General features: G+C 37.7%; 2 protein-coding genes across 14 annotated transcripts in view; both read left to right on the top strand.

Moving 5' to 3' along the window:
- Positions 1-23,349, top strand: part of LOC126694620 (probable disease resistance protein At4g27220) — a 190,843-nt gene that overhangs the window by 21,436 nt on the left and 146,058 nt on the right. The window lies entirely within an intron of this gene.
- On the top strand, positions 2,990-18,322 carry LOC126694631 (vacuolar protein sorting-associated protein 52 A-like). 13 transcript variants are annotated; one of them, XR_007645829.1, is made up of 6 exons: positions 2,990-3,530; positions 4,302-4,426; positions 4,920-5,123; positions 5,579-5,636; positions 5,895-5,965; positions 7,954-8,598. XR_007645829.1 is itself a non-coding variant. In XM_050391008.1 (6 exons), exons 3-6 carry the CDS (start codon positions 5,113-5,115, stop codon positions 8,044-8,046), a joined length of 258 nt encoding a protein of 85 aa, XP_050246965.1. In that variant the 5' UTR covers positions 2,991-3,530; positions 4,302-4,426; positions 4,920-5,112; the 3' UTR covers positions 8,047-8,598. The 13 variants fall into 13 exon arrangements, 4 of the variants coding, with proteins under 4 accessions (XP_050246965.1, XP_050246961.1, XP_050246962.1 ...); XM_050391008.1 differs by having other exon boundaries at positions 2,991-3,530; positions 5,870-5,965; XR_007645827.1 differs by lacking the exons at positions 4,302-4,426; positions 4,920-5,123; positions 5,579-5,636; positions 5,895-5,965; positions 7,954-8,598 and adding exons at positions 8,781-8,864; positions 15,653-15,726; positions 16,694-16,850; positions 17,983-18,322 and having other exon boundaries at positions 3,006-3,530.

Raw genomic sequence — 23,349 nt, 5'->3', positions numbered from 1 at the left:
TTTATTTTTACTTCAAATAAATAAAGAAAATTTATACTTTTTTATTATTATGCATTTCTATTCACTCTATCATCCAAAATAATTATTTTTCTTTCTTCTTTTTTTTAAAATAAACAATAGCAGTTATTTTATTATTATTTTTTTAATGGGTGTATCACTATCTATATTACAAAAGTTAAGCATGAAGGGGGATTCTTCCGGCCACAAATTTCATAATTAGTGGGATAATAAGTTATGATTGGTAATTTGGTATACTATAAAAGTAACATCAGTGATAGTCCTATATAAAAATTGTTTTGCACTAATTACAATTTGTCACTTTAATCCTCACGTAAAAAAATGTGTATGCAGCATTAGTATTAATAGAGTACATGAAATGAAAGGTACCTCACAAATCCCGGTTTCTTCATCTTTCTAATATGTTCGCCCATTTATTACTCCAAGAGTGTTCATTATTCAAAGTCTATACGTGAATACTGTATTCACAATTACTTGGCTACAGTGGCGACTCCAGGATTTTTATCCAGGGTGTTCCTATTCCACTTTGAAAAAATTTCGGGTGTTTCGGGACGTTTCGGTAAATACCGGCCAAAATTCAAGATTTGGCCTTAAAAAAAAAAAAATTCTTAAAACCAAAACAAATTTGCATTCTGTACACCAAAAAACCTCAAAAGGAAAAAAAAAATGAAAAGAAAATAAATAAACAAAGGAACTTGTACAATAAATTATAAGTTCATTTGAAATATTAATAAAATTATTAATTATTATTGTTTAGTTGTTTCATAAATTTGTTTGTCTTTTATAAACTATAATTTGTCGTATTGTTGTTTCATTAATTATTAAATTATTAATTATTGTTTAGCCTAACATAATTTAATTTGTTTGTCTTTTATAATATATTAGTTAATTAAATTATTAATTATTAGTATTTAATTGCTTCATTAATATTTTTTTTACTAACTACTAGCAGTCTAGCTAGCACACACACCCCATAATTTAATTTTTTTTATAATGTATAAAGACAATTAATTACGCCTCATGCCTGATGCCCCTGCCAATTAGAAAATTTCACAATCACACGTTATACTAAAACACACACCAACACCAACGGATAAGATAAACTGAAAAGCCAAATTCAAAAAGTAAAAAACAGACAAAAAAAATTAATAAAGCTAAAATTCGTTCATTTCCTAAGAGAGAGAGTTTCATAATTTTCATTCATTTCAGTTTAGTGAGAGAGAGAGAGAGAGAGAGAGAGAGAGAGTGAGAGACTGAGAGAGAGTCAGAGAGAAAAATGAAATACCTTGAGGGAGGGAGCACCGGAGCAGCCGAGCAGGGAGCGAGCGATCCGATCTCAAGCGGCGTTGACGACGACGACGACGACGCGGAGGGGCGAGCGAGCAATCCAATGAACCTTGAGATCTCTGTCTGTTGCTCGAAGCGAGCGAGCGAGCGATCCAATCTCAAGCGGCGACGGCATTGAAAAGAACCCGTTGCTCTGTCTTTAGGTTTGGATTGGATTTTAGTGATTTCTTTTTTTTTTTTGATACTTTAGTGATTTCTGAAATACGGCGTTGAAATAAAATACTTTAGTGTTTTCTGATTTAGACCTTTAGGACTGAGGCGTTGCTCTGTGTTTTTTTTTTTTTTTTTTTTTTTTTTTTGGAGAATCCGTGGGTTTGCTACGTTGGGCTTGCCGTGGGCTCTGTTACAAATTTTTTTTTTTTTTTTTTTCAGATTTTAGTTTTTTTTTTTTTTTTAAATTTGAGGGTGTTCCTAATTTTGTGATTGAGGGTGTTCCTAATACAGAGGAAATAAAAAAATTAAAAAAAAAATTCAGGATTTTTTTCAGGTCAGGGTGTTCCTAGGAACACCCTGAGTTGTAAGTGGCGCCGCCACTGCTTGGCTAATTGAGTTTTTTTTTTTCCCCCCCTTTCTTTATAAGGACATGCATAAAGTGTTTTGAGTTTTGAGTGAGCTACTTTTGGTTTTGGACCATGTTTTACATAATCAGTTTCAATGACCTCTTTTATTTCCTCTCAAAAATAAATAACAGATCCCAACAAAAGCTATCTAAATGGTTTGGAACCATGTTTAAGCAACAACTAATTGCTCATTTCCCTTTATTATTATTATTATTATTATTATTATTATTATTATTATTATTTGTTGTTGTTATTGTTATTGTTATTATTTTTCTCCACATAATGATTATAGCAAAAAAAAAAAAAAAAAAAAAAGAATGCAAAATAATCAGGAACATGTCTAGTGATGAACCAATTGAATATCTTCCATTTGAGTTCCTAGAGGCTAAAAAAGTTTAGAAACCAACCAAATTGCAATTCATTAATCAAATTTTATTATTTTGCCATTGACAACATGGTGTTTCCACTTTCCACATTTGTAATCCTTACTAGCTCATAAGTATCAAGCTTTAGGTTATTTACAAAATATCTTACATTATATAATAATTGAATGTAAAATGTATTATGTTTATATTTCTTGAAAGAAAAGAAAATCTTACAAAATTTAAAATACTTTCAAATAACAAATAAAGGTAGTTAATTTAATTTAGAAAATCTAATATATTATATCAACTATATTTTGTTAGAAAATAATCACATTATTTAAAAAGAGTTTGAGATTAACACTTATAAGTCTCATCTACTATTTACATTTTGCATTAAAAAAAAACTTTAAATTTTTCCACGCATCACTCAGGGCAACTAGTTATATTAATTTCTCACCCAAAAAAAAAAAGAAAAGACAATACAGAATTTGAATTTCTTATTATATTTGCATGGTTGCACTTTTCACCGTCTTTGAAATGCTACATTCCTGCAGCCAAAATAACAAACATAAGATCGACAAAAATGGCCCATTACCATCAATTTTGGAAATAATTTGTCCAGAAATACTGTTTCTGAACTATATAGCAACGTAGCACTTTTTCGGGTACTCGAGCTTGGTGAGCTCGAGTACCATGTTTTTTTAATCTACCCTGGCCTGCTGACATGTGAGGTACACAGCCCTAAAAACACACTATTATCTCTCACTTCTCACTCTCACCTACCCAGATCACACTCTCACTCTCACTCTCACTTACACCTAAACATACAAACCCCAAACCCTCACACCATCGGCGGCAGAAAACCCGTTGGCGTCAGAAGACTTTCGTCGGCGGCGACCTCTCAGCTCTCTCACTGTCTTAAGAGACTGAAACGACGTCGTTGTGATCTGTTTCGCGTATCGATGATGGTCGGGGGAGTGGAATCGTGGTCTCCGTCGCCGTCGCCGCCTGAGGGAAGAGGGGAAGGGAAAGCGGTGGTTGTTGGAGAAGCGATGGTAATGGACTTTCCGTTGGATGACAGTGGTGCGACGGCGTTTTCGTCCTCCTCTTCTTCTTCGCCCTTTCTCCACCCAAATTGCCTCGCAGGCTTCGCCGGAGACTCTCGGAGTCTAAGTCCCCGCAGAACTGTACTGTCGAAGATATCGAAGCGAAGCTCCGCCACGCCGATCTTCGCCGCCAGGTCTCTCTCTTTCTCTCTCTCTCTCTCTCTTTTTGGTGTGGTTCTTGGTTTGTGAAATTACTTGGAACTTAACTGAGCCAATTAATTCTTCAGGTGGTTAAAGATTCTTGTTTTAAACGTGCTGATTAGTTAATTAAACATTTTGAAGACTTATCAATCTGAATTTCATTTACAGAAAATCTTCAGAGATCACCAAACGGTGTGATCGTTTCATAAAAGTTGGTATAGTCTGTAATTTTCTCAGGAGCCAGATCAAAATTTTGATTTTTTTTATCTTGGTAACCAAACATGGTAATAGGATTTGGATATAAGCTTCCTGAATCTCAAAGAATCATGGGTTATGTTATTTATTTATAAATAAAATTTTTTTGGGAGGTTAAAAGTTAAAAGCTTTGTATTGAAGGTTTTTTTTTTTTTTTGGGGGGGGGGGGGGGGGGGGGGTTGTTAGGTAAAGGTGGGTGCTTCTTCTGTTTGAGTTTTTTCTGTTTTGCACTTTCTGGTCTTTCCTTTCCACGTCTGGTGGGCGTCTCTTTGTTCCATTTTCAAAATATTTTGCTTTTTAACATTCTTTCCTTAAAAAAAAATGATTACTTGTTGAATTGAATTTAAATTATCCCTTACTTTTTCAATAAGAAATTTAGTTTTGTACCCATTTTTTAAAATAGTTTTTTGTAGTCATGAATCCTACATTGGTTTTTTTTAATTGTTCTTAGTCCCTCTGAATAGTGAATCTTACATGAGCTTTATTCTGTCATGTTGTTTTGGGTGCAGCAATGCGATGGGAAATTGTCAAACAAGGCTCGAGCAAAGCCCAGAAGCCCATCACGGTCCTCATCTAATGAGGAAGATCTTGGTTAGCGCCTTGAAGCGAAGCTCCAAGCTGCTGAGCAGAAGAGGTAATATTTTTGTATTGCATAACTTATTTTTCAGCCTTTTGAAAATGGGGTTGTTTGAGAAAGCTTCACCTAGGAAAAAATTGAAGTTCAAAAAAGCTGTGCTCTGAAAAAGTGCAGTTAGAAAATGCATGTTTGCATTACCAAACATGCATTTTGAGATCTTTGACTTTGACCAAAATGTCAAAATTTTCAAAATGGACCTATCCTACTCAGTTTTTCGAGTAGAAAAATAGAAAAATTAATTGTGGTAGCGTACCTGTGCATTAGGCTTAATGTTAATATCTCGTTGACATGGATTCTGGGGACTTATTTCGTTAAGAAAATAATATAGTCTAGATTTTCCTTGTGACCTATAGTATTCGGTGCTGGATGGCTATAAAAAGCTCAAGTTTTTTTCACAACAAGAACTCAAGCAAACCCTCACTCTTCTACCCCAAACCTTGTGATTTTCTAACCTTCCTTTTATTTTTTTTTTCTTGTGTTACCCAATTAGTAATCCATTATGGGCAGCAAGTTGGTGCCGAGTTCAGTACAACAAAGTGAGCTGAGCGTGTTAACCATGTCCAACCTCGACATCATGAACCACATTTACGCAACCCATGTTCATGGTGACAAAAAGTTTGATGTTGAGTCTCTTTTCGTTCTCGTCGAAAACATCCTTAAGCGTGCCACCCTAATTGTTGACCATGTTGCACTGGTACACTACCATAATTCTTTATTAGAATAAGATGCTCTCTCTCTCTCTCTCTCTCTCTCTCTCTCTTGTTTATTTTCTTTTTCCTAAAACGGAATTTTAACTTGGACTGAAGCATTCCATAGTTTGGAATACACTATAGTGAGGTAGGGTAGCCATTACTTTTACCAAAGAAATTGAAAAACCACTTCAGCCTTAACGAAGTGGAATAAGCACACAAGGTTGCTTTACATTTTTGTTTCTTTAAAATGAGGGATATGTAATGCAAGTCCATGTTTGGGGACTTGTCTGTGGAGGAGGATGCCAGCAGGTAGGATTCATCCTTATGTTTCTGCGTCTTGATTCATTTACAAATACATTATATTCTCATTCCTGTTATATGATGACATTACCCGGTTCATCAGCCTCCAGTTTGAATATGGCATCTTGAAAATACATTTGGTTTTCATGTTTGACAGTGATGATATATCTTTGGATGGACTAGAGCAAGAACTGGAAGAATGCAAAAATGACGATGTAAGTAATTCCATATCATTTCCTTTGAAAATTCATTCCTTTAGATATATATTTTTTATCAACGGTCCTTTAAGCTGCAATTCTTTATTTATTTTATTTCTTTTGCTTTTTCCTTGTACATTTTAATCGTGTTTTATTATGTAAATTGTTTTCAGTTGCTTACCGGAAGAATGCTTTCATGTTTATTTTTAGAGGTTTATATATTTATGACCCCCGTCTCTTTAATAATGTAGGTAGTTGCAAACATACTATTTGAAGGTACAAAATTAAGGGAGTATACAAAGGGGGTTGAGAACAATTTACGAAAAGTTGAATTGGACTCGATTCAGGTTTGTGCTTACTTAACGAAATCCTTTTTTGCCAATCAATAGTTTTATAATTCATAGAGACATGATTTATTTTTGTAAACTTTCTTACTAGGCTTTGCTTTATTTTAACCGGAAAATTGTCTCACGTAGCTCATAGTTCTATGAAGTTCACAACATAAAAGTGTTTGATGCTTTGTTGCCTGAAATCCTATAATTATCCATGTAAAAAAAAAATAGTGTAAAGAGGCTTCTCTTCTATGTCAGGAAGTCTTCTTTGTAATGCTTGGTTCTCCACTTCTACATCATATTATATTGTGCAAAACTTTTTCTTCTTCTTTGATTCGTAAGTTTACATGCAATTAGTGAGTTTTGGAACCCAAAACCTTACCCTCCGCCCTTTCTTATTGAGGAGGAGGTGACGTGTTAGCTAGAGCCCATTAGCCATATTGTGCAAAAACTTTGTGGAGCATTGCTTCCTTTTGGAAAGCTTATTGTCATGAGATCATTTAGTTGGTGATTTGGGTGTCGACTCACCATCACTGTTTTTTCATAATGAATTATGGAAAGTTGGTTTTAGTGTCTCATGAGACACTTTTTGCTGAATGTTTTGTTAGTGTAGTTATCCAAGTTAAAACTAGTGGTGATTAACAAATAGACCATGCAGTTATTGGATTGTGATTTATTTGTGTGAAGTTTTGAGAAGCTTTGGTATCAGATCTGGAAGTTTATATTACCGTATCTGCCCTATATTCTAGTACTTTCATATTGCCCAAGTTTCATGCTACTATCATTGTTTCCTTGTGCCAACTTTCTTTGACTGGTTAGATTTTGGACCAAATATATCTTTTTCTGTCCCACCCTTTGTCAATTAACTGCATGGCTCTGTTATCATTTTTATCCTTGTACTCCAGACACATTCTCATTCTCTTAGAGTTGGCAAAGTAAGCCCTACCTCATCTAGTTAGGCTTGCTTGTCTAGGTAGCCTGCATTTAAGGTTATAATAATTAGGTGTAGCACTTGGAGCTAATGGGCCATGAAGGAGGACAGCTTTAGTGACATACACTTTGGGGGCCTTTGGTTCGCCGTGATGTTCAATTACGGCATAATATTACGTTATTGTAATATTACATTAATGTAATCTCAATACAAGAATACAACATTACATTGTTTAGGAAGGGATGAGATTAAGATGATATGATATATTTTGTAATTTTAAATTATAGTAATGTTAGAAAAAATAAAATAAACCAAAAATTTTAATGTCACATCATCGTAATATGCATCACATCAATGGTACATCATAGCGAACTAAACGCCCTTTCGTGATGAGCTCTGGTTTATGGTTATTTTTTGGTCATTATTATTAATTAGGTATTTACAATTCTTTAAAATGGTTGTTCTAATTGTGTTGGACATTTTAATTTGTTCTCCTTAGGTTTTGAGTTTGACCAATTTAAAATAGTTCAATTTGTTACTGTTAGCTTGTGTGCCATTATGGGTTTTACAACTGGCCCAAACTTGCCCTAAAATTGTTAGTTTCCAACTTTAGTTACCTTAAGTGTCGCTTTGGCCATGGCATGTGCATGATCATATCTCCTAAGTGAATAGTTGGAGAAGCATCAGATGTTGCAGGTTGTCTCAATTTATGTGTATGGGGAAGGTGTGCTTGAGAGCATGTGTATGCACATCAACTAAGAATAAGACTTTTTTGACTTGTTAGATTGCTCATCCTTTTTGTTGTATTGCTCTTCTGTGGCACTATATTAGATTATAGAAACAAGATTTATTTGGTAAGAATTTAAATAGAAAATGTGTGTTTGGTTTATTTTGATTTTTGATTTTTTTTTTCATTCATTGGTAAAGATTTGTTTTTTTGATAGGTAATTCATTGGTAAAGATTTGTGTCGCAGAGATACCTTCAGAATCCTTTTTGAGTACTCTTTTATTATATATTTTATAAAGATTAAATGTTTTTTATTGCATTAAAACTTCTTCTTCAACGTTGCAGGATTACATAAAAGAAAGCGATAATTTAGTGTCGCTTCATGATCAAATTCGTGAATGTGATAGAATCTTGTCACATCATGATCAAATTCATTGAGACTGTTTCTCATTTGTTTTATACTGATAAAATATATTTTGATGGATATACACAATTGATCACCCTCTAATAAAACATATTGGCTGAAAATGTAGTTGCATATATCTTTGTCACTTTGCAATGATCATAATTTTTTTTAAAAAAAATTCTTGTATATGTTGACAAAATTATATACATTGTTTTTGCTCAGGGACAAGATTATATGCATTCTTGATTTTAGTAGCGGTTCCTGGATATAAATCACTACCTCACATAAATACCATAAGTTATACATGTTTTCCATTAGTCTATGGTAGTAAAATTTCCCTTTTTCCCAATGCTGGTTACTTTTTGCAAGTACGCTATTTATAAGCTGAAAAAGATTGTAGGAATTAGCTTTATATCACTGCTGCTTTAAGGATGTCATAACTAGTGCAGTCATTTTTTCCCTCTCCTATACATCCATTTGTCAAAATTGATAGTGTTTTTAATTCAACTGTTATATGTAAATAAGGAGAATATGAATCACAAACTTTAGATGCATTTAATGGTATAAAGGCTCTATTTGTTTAACTTTCTTTTTACATTGATTCTTGCAGAATTATTTGTTGTTGTGTTGTTTTGTTTTTTATCCTCTTCTTTTAGTAAAACCCCAGGGTTTGAATTTCAATGAAGGTTTTCTCCTTACCTCTTTTTGTAAAACCCCAGGGTTTGAATTTCAATGAAGGTTTTCTCCTTACCTCTTTTTGTCCCAGGTTGAAATTGGTTCCATAAGTTCAGACATAAAAGTCCTCCAAGAGAAGTCTATGGATATGGGCCTGAAGCTTAAGAATCGTAAGGTATCATTGTTTGTACGAGTAGCTCCGCTTCATTGTTTGTTTGGAGTTTAAATTTTGAGAACCACAGAAACATGCTTGTATATCTATTAGATGTTAATGACCACTAGTTAGTAAAACAAAAACATAAGAAAAATTGTATTTGTTTGAAGTTCCTCTTGGGGGTTATATGTGCTTTTTCAATGATATTTTGTGGCAACAATTTCTCAGCAGGGGATAAAGCTAGCTGAGTAATGATTCTTCAATTGGTGATTTGTGATATGACCTAGTTGGATTGCATTCCTTGTCTTTTTCAATGACAAGTTTCTTTCTCTTTTAGATTTATGCAGTTTTTGTAATTGATTGTCTACACCAGTATATCTCCTGTATACTTGGGTGACTCTTTTTTCTGATTTATATAATCTTATTACTTATCAAAAAAGAAAGGGTACCATTTTTGAATTATTATTGAGCTGTTTGTTTTTGTGCTGTGATAACATTTTACTTCTTTTTGGAGTTAAAAGAGCACAACCGAAAAAAGTGTGAAAATGTGGGGAAAACTTTTTCGAAGTTTTTCTATCTGAACAATTTTCCTGGAAGTGGGCCATTTGAGTAATGCCAAAGTGACATCTCTAAATTATTGTTCTATAAACCTTTCCGTTTTTCTTATGATTGTTCTATGTTCTATAAACATTCGGCAGGTAGGAATGGTGAGCTGCTCAGCACCAAACTTTCACTTTCTACATTGTACTTGATATTTCATGAAAAATATGAATTTTGCAACAACATGCAATAGGGGTTTTTATTTTTTGAAAAAGAAACTGAAGGGAATGAGACAGTGATAGTGGAGTTTCTATATTCTAATACTTAAAGTTTGAAGAGAGGGGCATTAGAGAAGAACACCTATGGGGGGGGTTCGTAGTTTTCTCATTGAGTCTAAATCTTTTCAATTAGTTGTAGAGGAAGGGGGTTGTTTTTTCTTATTAAGGATATTTGAGAGGGGCAAGTTTGCTATGAGATCAGTTTTCATGAGCAAGAATGCAGCCCATTGGCTGATGTTTTGCATCGAACACTTTGTTGTTGGGAAGAGTTTCAAGCAGTTTTTCACTCTTAGAGAGGGTGACACTGCTTTCTTTCTCCAGTGGTGTTCCAACTCCTCAGGTCAGTTCTTGCTGTTATCTGAACTCAAAGCTGGTGGGACTAGGAGATCGATTATTGTACTGGAGGGCAATGAGAGATTTGGTTGGAGGGTGTTTGGTCTAGAACTAAGGAAATTGTTGTTTCCTTCTCATTATGCAGTGGGTGGATATGGTCCCCCTAAATTCATTCCTCAGGCACGGAAGCATAAGCTAGAGGTTCATGACTCTAGAACTTTTGCTGAAGTTGTGAAAGGTTCTCATGATAGAACTGAGGTTAGAAAGCAGCTGCCACATCTTGGTCTCACAGCCAAAGAGAAGTTTACACAGCTAGGAAAGGAGAAAAAAGGGGAGAATCTGATACTCTCAAGTGCAAAAATGGGGGAAATTCCAGTGAGCAAGTCTGGAAGGAAGGAGGTGGTGGGAAGGCTTTGGAGGGAGCAACGGTTGGGTGAGGTGGCTGAGGTGGGTCAGCAGAAGTTGGCTGACACTAGGTTACTTTCCCCAAGCTTTTTGAATTCAAAAGCTGTTGTAAAGGGGAAGAAGTATGCTTTTAGGAGATCTTGCTGGGCAGGGAGAGGTCTTATCATAGAGGTTGATGTGATAGGGAGGAGACAGGTCTCTTGGGGTAGAAAGAAAGGGGGAGCTTCTATGAACAGAGGGCTGGCACGTGAAGTAGAAAGGGAAGGCAACTCTGATGTTTCTAAGGCCCTTAACTGGGCTCCTCAAGAAACTAATCAAGTTGCTCTTAGGCCTGGTTTGGGCCGTGGATCAAGCCCAGTGAGGGGCTCCTCTTTCTCAGGCCCAAGCTTGTTTGAGTTGGGGGAGTGTTCTCTGGCTGGGGAAGGTAAGTCAGCCCAGTTCCTGACTTCTGAAGTTCGTCCCAAGACTCGTCACCAGCAAGGAGCGCCGGACCGGAGCGTCAAGCCCCTGGTGGTGGCCGACGGCCCCTCCGTCGCCGGTCCCAGCTCCGACGAGCCCTGGAAGTCACCGGGAAAGGATGCGACTGGGACCGCCGGGTCTCCGGTGCTGCTAGTGGAGGCCGACGGCCCCTCCTCGGTCGGATTCAGCTCCGGCGAGATTCCGATGACACCGGGAAAGGCCGGCGACCCCTGCACCGTCGGTTTTTGCTCAGGTCCTTGCTCCGGCGAGCCTCCGATCTCTCTGATCAAGGCTGGCAGCCCCTCCTCCCACGGAATAAATTCCGATGTGCATTCGGTGTCTCCGGGTAAGTCAGATAAGGAGTCGTTGTGGTCTCCGGCAGAGAGGTTTTTATCTGATTTATTTCTGAGTTTATCAAGGGCTGGGCTTGTGGGCTTGAGGGACAACATTGGGGCTGAAGGTGGCTGGGACAGTTGTGCCATCTCCAAGCCGAATGCTGCCCTTGAATTAGTGCAACTCAGTTCAGCGGTGTCTCCCACAAAGGCTTTATGTGTTGTTGCTGGGGTGAGTGACTTGGTGGAGGTAGAACCGAACAACTCAGATATCGGTTTGGGGGGAGAGGATAGTTTTTTAACCCCTTTGTTATCTATCACGCCCTTTGGGTTCCCTATGGCAGCTGAGTTAAATTGGAGTAATGAGGCAGTGGAGTATGTGAACAAGTCGGATATTTCTAGATGGGTGAAGAACAGACTTCCTGGGTTTAGTAAACTGGTGGGGCTGCCTTTAAGCCGGCATGAGAACTTATGTATTGCCTTGTTACAAAAGATTGAGAGGGAGACGGAGGCTGCCAAAGAGCTGAACAGGAAAGCTACGGATACTAGAAAAGTTGTCATCTTTAAGGAGAAAGGGAAGAGAGAACTGAGGAATTTGCAATCCTCAGTTAATTATGATGGTAGGCAGCGCGCTGGCTGCTGAGTTTTTTGGTCAGTGGGGGCGATATTGTCTTTATGAATTTGAAAATTCTTTCTTGGAATGTTAGGGGTCTGAATGATGGTCGGAAACGTTTGATAGTGAAAAATTTATTGCGTGATTGGAAGTGTGATGTAATATGCCTTCAAGAAACTAAGCTTGCTGGCCTGGACAGACAGTTGGTTGGTAGCTTATGGAGTTGTCCTTTCCTGGATTGGGTGGCGCTAGATGCTATCCAGACGGCAGGTGGGGTTTTGCTGATGTGGGATAGGAGGGTTGTAGAGAGGTTGGACTGTTTGGTGGGTTCTTTCTCCGTGTCTGTTCGGTGGCGTGGGGTGGGGGACGGTTTCACTTGGGCGTGTTCGGGGGTTTATGGCCCAGTTGTTAACAATGAGAGGGGTCTTATGTGGGACGAATTGGTTGGTGTTCAGCAATATTGGAATGTCCCTTGGTGTTGCATCGGGGATTTCAATATTGTTCGTTTTCCTAGCGAACGGTTGAGATATTCTCGTCTTACTCCGGCCATGGAACTCTTTTCGGAGTTCATTGGGGATCTTAACTTGATTGACTTGCCTTTGGAGGGTGGGAGATATACTTGGTCTAGCGGTTCAGATCAGCCCTCGATGTCTAGGATAGACAGAGTTTTGGTGTCTCATGATTGGGAGGAGCACTTCCCGGATGTGACCCAACGGATTTTACCTCGTCCTGTTTCAGATCACTTCCCAATTCTTGTGGAGGTAGGGGGAATGGCGAGGGGTAAAAGTCCGTTTAGGTTTGAGAATATGTGGCTAAAGTCGGAGGGGTTTATTGATAGAGTTCATTCTTGGTGGAATCGTCATTCCTTCTTCGGTACTCCTAGCTTTGTGTTTGCTAAAAAGCTGAAGGCTTTGAAAGACGATATCATTCAGTGGAACCGGTCGGAGTTTGGTCATGTTGGGCGCAAAAAGTCTCATTTATTAGAGGCTCTGAAATCCTTTGATGCCAAGGAAGGGGAATTTGGCCTCTCTGATGCTGAGGTTTGTGAGAGAGATGCGATGAGGTCTAAAGTCAAGAATCTTCTCTCTTTGGAAGAAATCTCTTGGAGACAGAAATCAAGGATGCTATGGATTAAGGAAGGAGATAATAATACTAAATTTTTCCATAGGGTGGCTAATTCCCGCAGAAGGTATAATAATCTGAGCTTTTTGGAGGTGGATGGGGTGATCTATGAGGAGGAATCCGAGGTGGCTGCCCAGGCAGTAAACTTTTATAAAAATCTGTATCAGGAGACGGAGGAATGGAGACCTTTTGTGGAAGGTTTGGAGTTTGATCAGATAGATGGGTCGGAAAGGGGTTGGCTTGAAAGGAGGTTTGAGAAGGAGGAAATTCTTCTAGCCGTTAACGAGCTGGCCGGAGATAAAGCTCCAGGTCCAGATGGCTTCTCTATGGCCTTTTTCCACCATTGCTGGAGAGTGGTGGAAAGGGATGTCCTAGCAGTTTTTGAGGAGGTTTATCAACATAGTAAGTTTGAGAAATCTTTGAATGCTACCTTCTTAGTTCTCATTCCTAAGAAGAATGATGCTTCCAATATTCGAGATTTCAGGCCTATTAGCTTGGTGGGGAGCATGTACAAGATCCTGTCTAAGGTTTTGGCGAATCGTTTGAAACTGGTCTTAGATCATCTAATTTCTGAGTCTCAGAATAGTTTTGTGGGAGGAAGACAGATTCTTGACTCAGTTCTTATTGCTAATGAATGCGTTGATAGTCGAGTGAAGAGTAAGGTCCCGGGGGTCATTTGTAAGCTAGACATTGAGAAAGCTTATGATCATGTGAATTGGGAGGCTCTTCTGGACCTTTTGAAGAGAATGGGTTTCGGGGAGAAGTGGTGTAGTTGGATCCGCACTTGTATCTCGACTGTCCAGTTTTCTATTCTGATCAATGGGGCTCCTGCTGACTTTTTTGGGAGCACGAGGGGTCTGAGGCAAGGGGATCCGCTATCTCCTTTGTTATTTCTTGTCATGATGGAGGTCTTAAGTAGGATGTTGAAAAGAGTTGAAGGTGCCGGCCTGATTAGGGGTTTCAAGGCTGTTGGAAGACGGGGTGAAGGGGAATGTGTCTCGCACCTTCTATTTGCGGATGATACTATTTTGTTTTGTGATGCGGACGTGGATCAGATCCTTCATGTACGGATGCTTCTCCTTTGTTTTCAGGCTGTGACTGGTTTGAAGGTTAATGTCCTGAAGAGTGAGATGGTTCCAGTAGGGGAGGTTAATAATATTCATGCCTTGGCAGAGATTTTGGGTTGCCGGATTGGGTCCTTGCCAATGACCTACCTTGGTATGCCATTGGGGGCGTCTCATAAATCCTCCTTTATTTGGAATCCTATATTGGAGAAGATTAATCGGAGGTTAGCCGGGTGGAAGAAGTTGTATTTGTCAAAAGACGGTAGATTGACGCTGCTCAAGAGTACGCTTTCTAGCCTTCCTACTTACTATTTATCTCTCTTCACCATTCCGTCGCATGTGGCTAATAAAATTGAGAAGATTCAGAGGGACTTCCTGTGGGGGGAGTCGAAGGTTCATTTGGTGGGGTGGGATAAGGTGTGTGCTCCTAAGGTTAATGGTGGCTTGGGTATCAGGAAATTAACTACCTTTAATAAAGCTTTGCTTGGAAAGTGGTTATGGCGGTTTGGGGTTGAGGAGTCTCGTCTTTGGAGGAGGGTTGTAGCTTTGAAATTTGGGGAAGAGTGGGGGGGTTGGTCTTCTAAGTTGGGTAGGGGTGTTCATGGGTGTGGTTTATGGAGAAGTATCCGAAAAGGTTGGGAGATTTTTAGCAAGTTTATCCGGTTTGAGATTGGGGTGGGGGATAGAGTGAAGTTTTGGACAGATCAGTGGTGTGGGGACTCTCCACTCCATCTCTCCTTCCCGGTTGTGTATGGGATTGTTTCTAATAGAGAGGCTTCTGTGGCCTCATCTCTCGAAAGGTTGGGGACCGAGGCTCGTAGAAGTTGGAAGGTTCCTTTTCTTAGGGATCCTAATGATTGGGAGATGGGAGAGGTGGTTAATTTTCTCCATACCTTGGATTCTTGTTTACCTCACTCCGAGCAAGAAGACCGCATGGCTTGGAAATTGTCGAAGAAGGGGGACTTCAATATTCGCTCCTTTTACGACAAGCTTCGAAGCCCCTTTCCTTTTACTTTTCCTTGGAAAGGTATTTGGAAGGTTAAGGCCCCTACGTACGTCTCTTTCTTTGTTTGGACGGCGGCTTGGGAGAAGATTCTTACAGGGGACACTTTGCGGCGTAGAGGCTTCGAGCTGGTTGATTGGTGCATTATGTGTCGTTGCAATGGGGAGACGGTGAACCATTTGCTTCTCCATTGTGAAAAAGCTTATAAGTTGTGGAGCTTGATTTTCAGATCTTTTGGGATTTCTTGGGTCTTGCCTAGATCGGTTGCAGAAATGCTCTTCAGCTGGTGGAACTGGTTTGGAAAGCACTCTTCTAGCATTTGGAATTTAGCTCCGTTGTGCCTTTTGTGGTGTATTTGGAGGGAACGGAATTGGCGAACTTTTGAGGATAGGGACAGATCCGATGACCAGTTGCTAGCTTATTTTTGTGGTTCTCTTTTTGATTGGTCTAGGGCTTGGGGACTCACCTCTAGTGATTCCCTCCCTTTGTTCCTTTGCTCTCTTCTCTGTACTTAGTTCTTTGTTGCTTTCTGTTTGTTTTATAGTTCTCTTTTTTCTGTCTGTTTCTCTCCCTGTACTTTCTGTTCTGCCTCTGTTTTCATGAGGTAGATCTCTTAATATACTTCTTTTTTACTTATCAAAAAAAATAAACATTCGGCAGAATCAAAATTGGCAAAGTTTGTCGAAGACATTATAGTCCCTCCAAGGATGGTTGACATAGTCGTTGACGGAGAGGTATTTCTAATTTTTGTAGAGCCTGCGTTTTTACTGTTACTGTCATAATTGCTATTATTACATGTTTCTCGTAGCTTTCAAACTTGCTCACAGATGGTCTTGGCTTACAAACTTGCTCATTGATGTCCTCATCCAAAAAGTTGTTTTTGTTTACCCTTCGTTTACATGTCCGTTACTTAAAAAGAAGAAGAAGAGTTTCAGTGATTTACCCATCCAATGAGATTATCAGGACTTTGGTTATTCTTTAATGTTTGGGATTTGAATTATGAGAAAAGCATTGATACATTAATCTGAGAGAGGTCTATTTGTGCTTCATTTATTTTGGTTTACAGTTGCCTTAATTAAGAAGGCTCCTTTTTTAATATTTTGCTACAAGCTTTACCCTTTTGCCTTGATACCAATCACATCAAGCCTTGGATGGCAGAATGGGATTTACATATGCTCTTTTATGCTTGATTTATATCATTGTTATGTCCTTGTAAGGCTTGCTAGGTTGGTTTGAGGGAGAACTTAATGTGTGGAAAAATGTGTTTACTTGAAATGATTAACTGTTGCTCATGTTCTCTCTCGCCCCTCCCTTATTGTATTAGTGATTCAATCATTGCATGATGGGTTACTTATCGAAAAAAAAAAAAAAAACATTGCATGATGGGGTTATTGTGGATTGATTGTGGAAAGATCTGGTCATCTGCTTCATTTGCTGCCCATCTTTTTTTTATTAAATTGCAACTTAGAGTAGCACTTTCTAGATGTTTTATGCTTATATACATGATTTAGGCTCTTCTGATATTCACATTATAGGTTAAAGTTGATTTGTTAATATGCAGGACATATCTATAACACAATTGAGCTACAACATACGTCCTTGAATGTGCATGGTGTACAGTCCATGTTGCTTCCTGGTTAACATAGTGATTTGGGAGATTTTTGTGTTCCGTTTCTTTTATTGCTGTTAACATACTTGCAGTGGAATTTGTCCAGATCAATGATGAATACATGAGAACTCTTGAGATTCTGAGTAAGAAGCTGAAGTTTGTAGAAGTGGATCCTATGGTCAAAGCTTCAAAAGCTCTGAAAGACGTTCAACCTGAGCTTGAAAAAGTTAGGCAGAACAATCTGCAAAGGTTATTGACTAGAATTACTGGATGCTTTGGTTGATGATGATTATTCAATTTCTTGTGTTATTGTATGTTTTAAACCTACCAAAATATTAATGTGAGAGCCCCTCTACAATGTCATGCATATCATATACACTAATCTGCCCATGTACATATTTGGATACAATATTGTTTGTATGGACTGTTTAATTATCAATTAGTAATAGCAGTCCTTATTGTGCACAAGAAGAATCCCAAGCTTGTGACTTGATGAGTTAACACTCTTGTGACCATTTCAATCATATATGTTAGAAAGGACTACAATTTGACATCTGTAACTTGAATAGAGTTGGTTATTAGTACTTAGGTTTGATACTTGAACATAATTTTGTTGACTGAATATTAGTTTTGGTCAACATTTTAATCTATATTTACTGATAATCAGATGTTTTTAGTTTGCTTCTTCAACTGAAGTTAGAGTTTTGAGGTAATTGCTAAGGTCAAAGATTTCCTCAAGGCAAGGGTAGGGATAAAAGGTTTTTTTCAACAATTCTCGTCTTAGTTAGCTTCAACAGAAGGTAGCCAATCCAAATTTCATTCATTTGATAAGGATTCAACATGTACATTGTATAGTATTGAGGCCAGAATGTCTTATTAATCAAAATTTGAACAGTGACCATTTTGTACTGAGAACCTTTTAGAATTACAGTGCAAGTCAATACATTTTAACTTAATATCACCTATGCCTTCTCCCCAACCTCTGTGGATTTAATTGAGTCGGAAGCTCTTGAGGACAATAATGATATTCCATGTTTTGTCTCATAGTTTGGACAGAAAATATGGTGAATATAAACTTCAATAATGTTTTGATTTGGATATTGAATAATATCTATTGCTCATGTAATGATATCACACTTCTGAACTTGTTTTACTGCTTTACCTGTTGATTAATGAGTACATATAAGCTCTCTCTAAGTGTTTTTCTGCTGCTTTACATGTTGATTAATTAGTACATATAAGCTCTTTCTAATTATTTTTCTACCGCATTACCTGTTAATTAATTAGTACATATAGGCTCTTTCTAATTGTTTTTCTACTGCTTTACCTGTCGATTAATGAGTACAAATAGGCTGTTTCCAACTATATTATCTTTTTGCAGGTGGTTGACTTCATTGTTCATAAGCTTTATGCATTGAGAAAACCCAAAACAAATATCCAGATCCTTCCAGATCCTTCATTGTTCAATAGGTCTAATGGGACATTAGAATTTTATATGGTTTTATCATATTTACTTTCAGCACTTATCAAAAAAAAAAAAAAAAAAAAAAATCATATTTACTTTCATCCTTTTTTTTTTTTTTTTGGGTTTTTGTTCTTCCTCCCTGTGTTGCTATTTATATGGATGATTTGTTAATTGATGTGAGTGCTGCTTGATTTTTCCTTTCTTTCTAAAGGAGATGGTGATGGGTTGATTTGATCTTTCCATGGTCTGATATCTAGCTTGTGTGTTCGCCATCATCAAATGGTTATGCTTTTTATTTTGTTTGACTTCTGACTGGAACATCTTTTTATTACTAAAAGTTTCTTATTTTGTTTAATATTATACTAAGGTGCTTCTTGTGATACATCCTTTTCTATTGATTGTTGTCGATTCAAAACAATACTCTCTCCATCCCATATTATTGGTCTTGTGTAGAAACTCCAACTTTTTAAAGGAACCTCATTTAATCCATTGTCTTTCAAATAAAAAGTGCATGTTTCCAACTACCCCCTTAATTTAAACTCTAGCGAAAGAGGGATATTGACTTTTTAAATAAAGTAAGGTCAAGTGATGAAAGTTATCAGTAGTGTCCATAGATTTTTCAAAGTTGATTATATTTTGGGACATCTCAAAATGGAATAAAGGACCAACAATATGGGATGGAATACACTATAGTGAGGTAGGGTAGCCATTACTTTTACCAAATAAATTGAAAAACCACTTCAGCCTTAACGAAGTGGAATAAGCACACAGGGTTGCTTTACATTTTTGTTTTTTTAAAATGAGGGATATGTAATGCAAGTCCATTTTGTTGGGATGAGCATAGGTATGAGAATCAAAGTGAAGCATTTGGGTGTGTTCTAGATTACTGAGGCCGGACAAATATAAAAATTTCAGAGTTTATTACAACAATTTTCATAAAATATTTTTAGAGGCTTTGGAAATATAAAATATAAAAATTGTAGAGTTAATTACAACAATCATGGGCTTTGATTCAATTAGAGGCTTTGGAAAATCAGTTTCTTAAATGCGGATTATTTTTAAATTTTATTTGTTTTTAAATCATGGGTGTGGTCAAGATCACACAGGTACTAGGCCGATGTAAAGTTGAAATTTGGCAGATTGGTACCCGAGTTTGATGGGCTCGGGTACCAATCTGCCTAATTTGAAAATTACGTTGGCCTAGTTTTGGTTGTGATCTTGAACTTAGGCAGATTGGTACTCGAGCTTCCTAGGCTCGGGTACCAATCTGCGTAATTTGAAAAAACAGGCATTTTCGACCTTGGATTTTTTTTGCTTAATTTGTTTCCCCACGCAGATTGGTACTCGAGTTCGCTAAACTCGGGTACCAATCTGCCTTCTTTTTGAAAACTATCAGATTTGTACCTGACTTTGGTGAACTAAATCTTTTTTTTTTTTTTTTGTTTGGATTGATTTTGGTAAATTAAAATTATAATAAATGAATGCTTGGAACCTGAGTTCACCAAAGTCGGGTAGATGGGTAATTCTTTTTTTTTTTTTTTTTTGAATTGACGAGAATTAATTAGAATGGTTTCGTATCTTCTTTCAGTATTTCTTTTTGGTGTGTCTTTCAGTATTTCAGTATTTATCTGTCATGTGATGATTTACTTTAAAGTTGTAAATCATGAAGCAGACCCATAGGAAAGCATTGAAATGCTTTAGCTGCCCTGATTATCATCATGAATGTGACCGAAATTATTATCATCATCCAAGCCTGATTCAAGAAGCGATAAAAATGGAGAAAAATATCAAATAGAAATCTACCATTGATCAGTCTTGAAGAGCAATCATATTATTTCTTGTATCAAACTTGAGATCCTGGCTTAGTTTGACATTACGCAACATGTACAGCAACATAAAATCATGTCTTAGTTTTGATAGTACTAAAAAGGATATAAATCTAAGCACCCATAAAATGCTGTCAAGCCATTCAAGATGAGAGTAGTATGATAACAAAAAGGAGATCAAAGGCAAGGCCCACTAATAATGACAGCCATGCCATAAAAGGAAACTATAACAATATTAGTAGTTAGATGAGCAGTTGGCAGCACTTCCAACTCTTGGCATGCCGACAGTTTCCCTCTTCGACTCTTCATCCACGGTGAAAGTTACACCACACACCTGACCAGAACTATCCACCCTTGGCACAGGCTTCACCTCATTAAGGGGGTGTTCATAACTCCTCAAGCCTCCAGATGATGTGAAGAAGCATCCTTTGGAAAACAACAGAAACAGATAAATCAGCAACGTAGTAGTCATGCTCATGAAGTAATATCAAACAAATAGACTATAGTATTAGTATCTGGAAGTTCATGCTAATAATTACACAAAATCAAAACAAGTCCTACTTTTTTGAACTTTTCTTAACAATGTGGTAGATAAATGGCAACAGTTGATAAATGGGAAAATGAGTTGATTAGAATACCATCAATTGTTGAAATATTTTGCAAAAATACGGACTTCAGCATGCTGAATTTGAATACTTATCACTTCATTCACATCATATCCTATTTTTTGTTTCAATCCAATGGATGATACGATTGAAAAACACTTGTAAAAAATGGGCATTAGCATTTTACACATAATGATCCAACACATACAAAATCAACACTAGAAATAATGCAGTCATCAACACCAAGCATAAGAAGAGAAAGTCTTAGTCCCAAAACTTTGGAATTGGGTATGCATCGTCAAGAGACTAATTGGAATGAACCACATGTACACAAGCAAAGATGATCTTTTAACGATTTGTGTCATAGTTGGTCCTTCAAATTTTTTCCAATCTTTCTTCATTTATAAAAATATATAATTGAATGGCATAACGCATGCAGTTTGTTTCAAATTGCATTTAGAAGAATGCCACAGTTCAAAATTAGCGTACCTAGTCTACGACACCACCACTTGTCGGTACCTCATTCCGCTTAGGACATGTTCTTTGGTTATGCCCCTCTTGGTCACACAACCCGCATTGCACCTTCCTCCCCCCCTCCTTCCACGGTGTGGTTCTCGGCCGTCTCCCACCCTCATCCATCTCATTCCTGATTCGTGTTGAGACAGGGCAGCCTTTCTCTCGAATCAATCGGGGGTTAGGGAGGACCGTTCGAGTTTCTTCAGGATCCGGCCATGATAATCTATCTTTCAACACAGGGAAAACGGGAGCATAGCTCCGAAACAGTGCATCCACGCTATAGCATGGGTCAATGTATTGCTCTGCATCATGTCGATACCTAATACAAACTGCAATGACATGTGAACATGGTATCTTGTACAACTTCCATTTTTGACATGTGCAACTTCTTTGCAACAAATTAACTCCATGTGTGTGATCCCCATGTCCAGCACTCTCTGGATTATGCGGTGTATCTACTTGATATGATTGTTGTTGCGCGCTCAATCTTGTCACCCTGTGACGCTCCGCCTTCGCCTTATTTCTCATGAAGATATCCAAGGCATATTTAGTCCATTTTTGTCCCGAATTTGACTGTGCTATGCTCTTATTGCGACGATCATCGAAGTAAGAATTCAATTTGAACCATGTGTATTTCACCATTGCCGTAATGGGCAAGCTACGAGCACCCTTTAGAACACCATTGAAGCATTCAGAGACGTTTGTCATCATTGCCCCATAACGATAACCCTTGTCAAAACTTAGAGCCCATTTCTCTTTGGGCACATCCTTTAGATATTGGTGCGCATCCCGGTTGACATTCTCAATTAACTCGAAGGTGGCATTGAACTTTCGCTCCTGGGTAGCACTTGCTGCCCTCCATACTAGATTCTTTAAAGTTTCATTGTTCCATCTAGTGTTGACGTTACTACATAGATGACGAATGCAGTAACGATGTTCTGTCATGGGAGGCCACAGGGAAAAGTCCCGATTATTGTCTCTAAAGATAGCTTGTATCCCAGGGTGTCTGTCAGATATGACACACAGGTGTCTCCGGTCAGTAACATACGTTCTTATACAAGCCAAGAACCAACCCCAAGTCTCTGTGCTCTCGCTCTCGACAACGGCGAAGGCTACTGGATAAATTTTATTATTAGCATCTGTCGCCATTGCAATCATCAATTTCCCTTTATATTTTCCATAGAGGTGGGTTGCATCAATGCTAATCACAGGCCTACACTTCTTGAACCCAACAATACATGGACGAAATGCCCAAAATACGGACTTGAATGTACAGGTTCCCTGTTCATAATTATCGTCCACTATTAACTTATACTCTGTACCCGGACTTGCGTCCTTCAGTCCTGCCAAAAAACGCGGCAACTCCGCATAAGACTCCTTAAAATCCCCGTATATAGATGCAACGGCCTTTTGTTTGGCATCCCATACCTTGTATGTGAACCATAATGATTACGTTAGAAATGAATACAAGTTAAATTAAAAATTTTAAAACTTGTACAAGAAAATTATAATTTTTTTTTTTGTACATGTGTACATATTCAAGTAAATTTTTTATTAATTCTCAAAGTCTCGTCAACCCAAAAAAAAACTTTAAAAAATTCACCCAATGTACGGGTTTGGTGGGCCCGTAGTTATTGAAATTAGGCAGAGGTACCCGAGCCCAGGAAACTCGGGTACCTCTGCCAATTTCAAAGGCTCGGGTACCTCTGCCAATTTCAAAAACTACAGGCCCAACACACCCGTACATTGGGTGAATTTTTTTAAAAAAAATTTGCTTCTTTGGGTTGATGAGACTTTGAGAATTATTTAGCCAATGAAAACATACCACGTACTTATTTAGCTTATTTCACAAATGTTATCTTCTTCTTTGGATTTTCTTTCTCTCTCCGCTCCCTCTGTAACTCTCTCTTTTCGCGTCTTTTTTTTTTTTTGACCTTTTCCATTGCTCTTCCCCGCACTGATCCATGCATCAACACAGTGTCAATGGGCATTAAATCTGAAAGTAAAAAGAGAGCCAGAAAACAAGCATAACAACCTCAAAAAGTAAAAGAAAAAAAGAAAAAGAAAAACTTAAAGGTGTGGAAATTCCTTGGGTTGCAAATGGGCATATTAACACTAACAACAAGCTCAAGTCCCGCAGAGAAGTCATTGATTGGCTCAACTCTGTCGTTTCAGGTACATATATATTTAATTGGGGAAAAAAATTATCTCTGTGCTGTTCAATTTGTTTTCTGGGGTGAAGGGTTTTTGGGTTTGATAGATCTGAAGGTTTTTCTGATTTGAAATGAGTTTTTTTTTTTTTTTTTTTTTTCCAATTGAATTTTTTTTTCTTCTTG

This window comes from Quercus robur, chromosome 8 (assembly GCF_932294415.1).
Source record: "Quercus robur chromosome 8, dhQueRobu3.1, whole genome shotgun sequence".
NCBI classification, from domain to species: Eukaryota; Viridiplantae; Streptophyta; class Magnoliopsida; order Fagales; family Fagaceae; genus Quercus; species Quercus robur.
This window is presented reverse-complemented; position numbering and strand designations above follow the sequence as displayed.

What these genes read in the sequence shown, in the direction of transcription:
- LOC126694631 (XM_050391004.1), top strand. Translation starts at nt 8,832, where the DNA reads ATGGATATGGGCCTGAAGCTTAAGAATCGTAAG. An exon ending in ACATAGTCGTTGACGGAGAG is followed by an intron (nt 15,727 to 16,707) that starts GTATTTCTAATT and finishes GAATTTGTCCAG; the next exon opens with ATCAATGATGAATACATGAG. An exon ending in AGGCAGAACAATCTGCAAAG is followed by an intron (nt 16,851 to 17,982) that starts GTTATTGACTAG and finishes ATCTTTTTGCAG; the next exon opens with GTGGTTGACTTCATTGTTCA.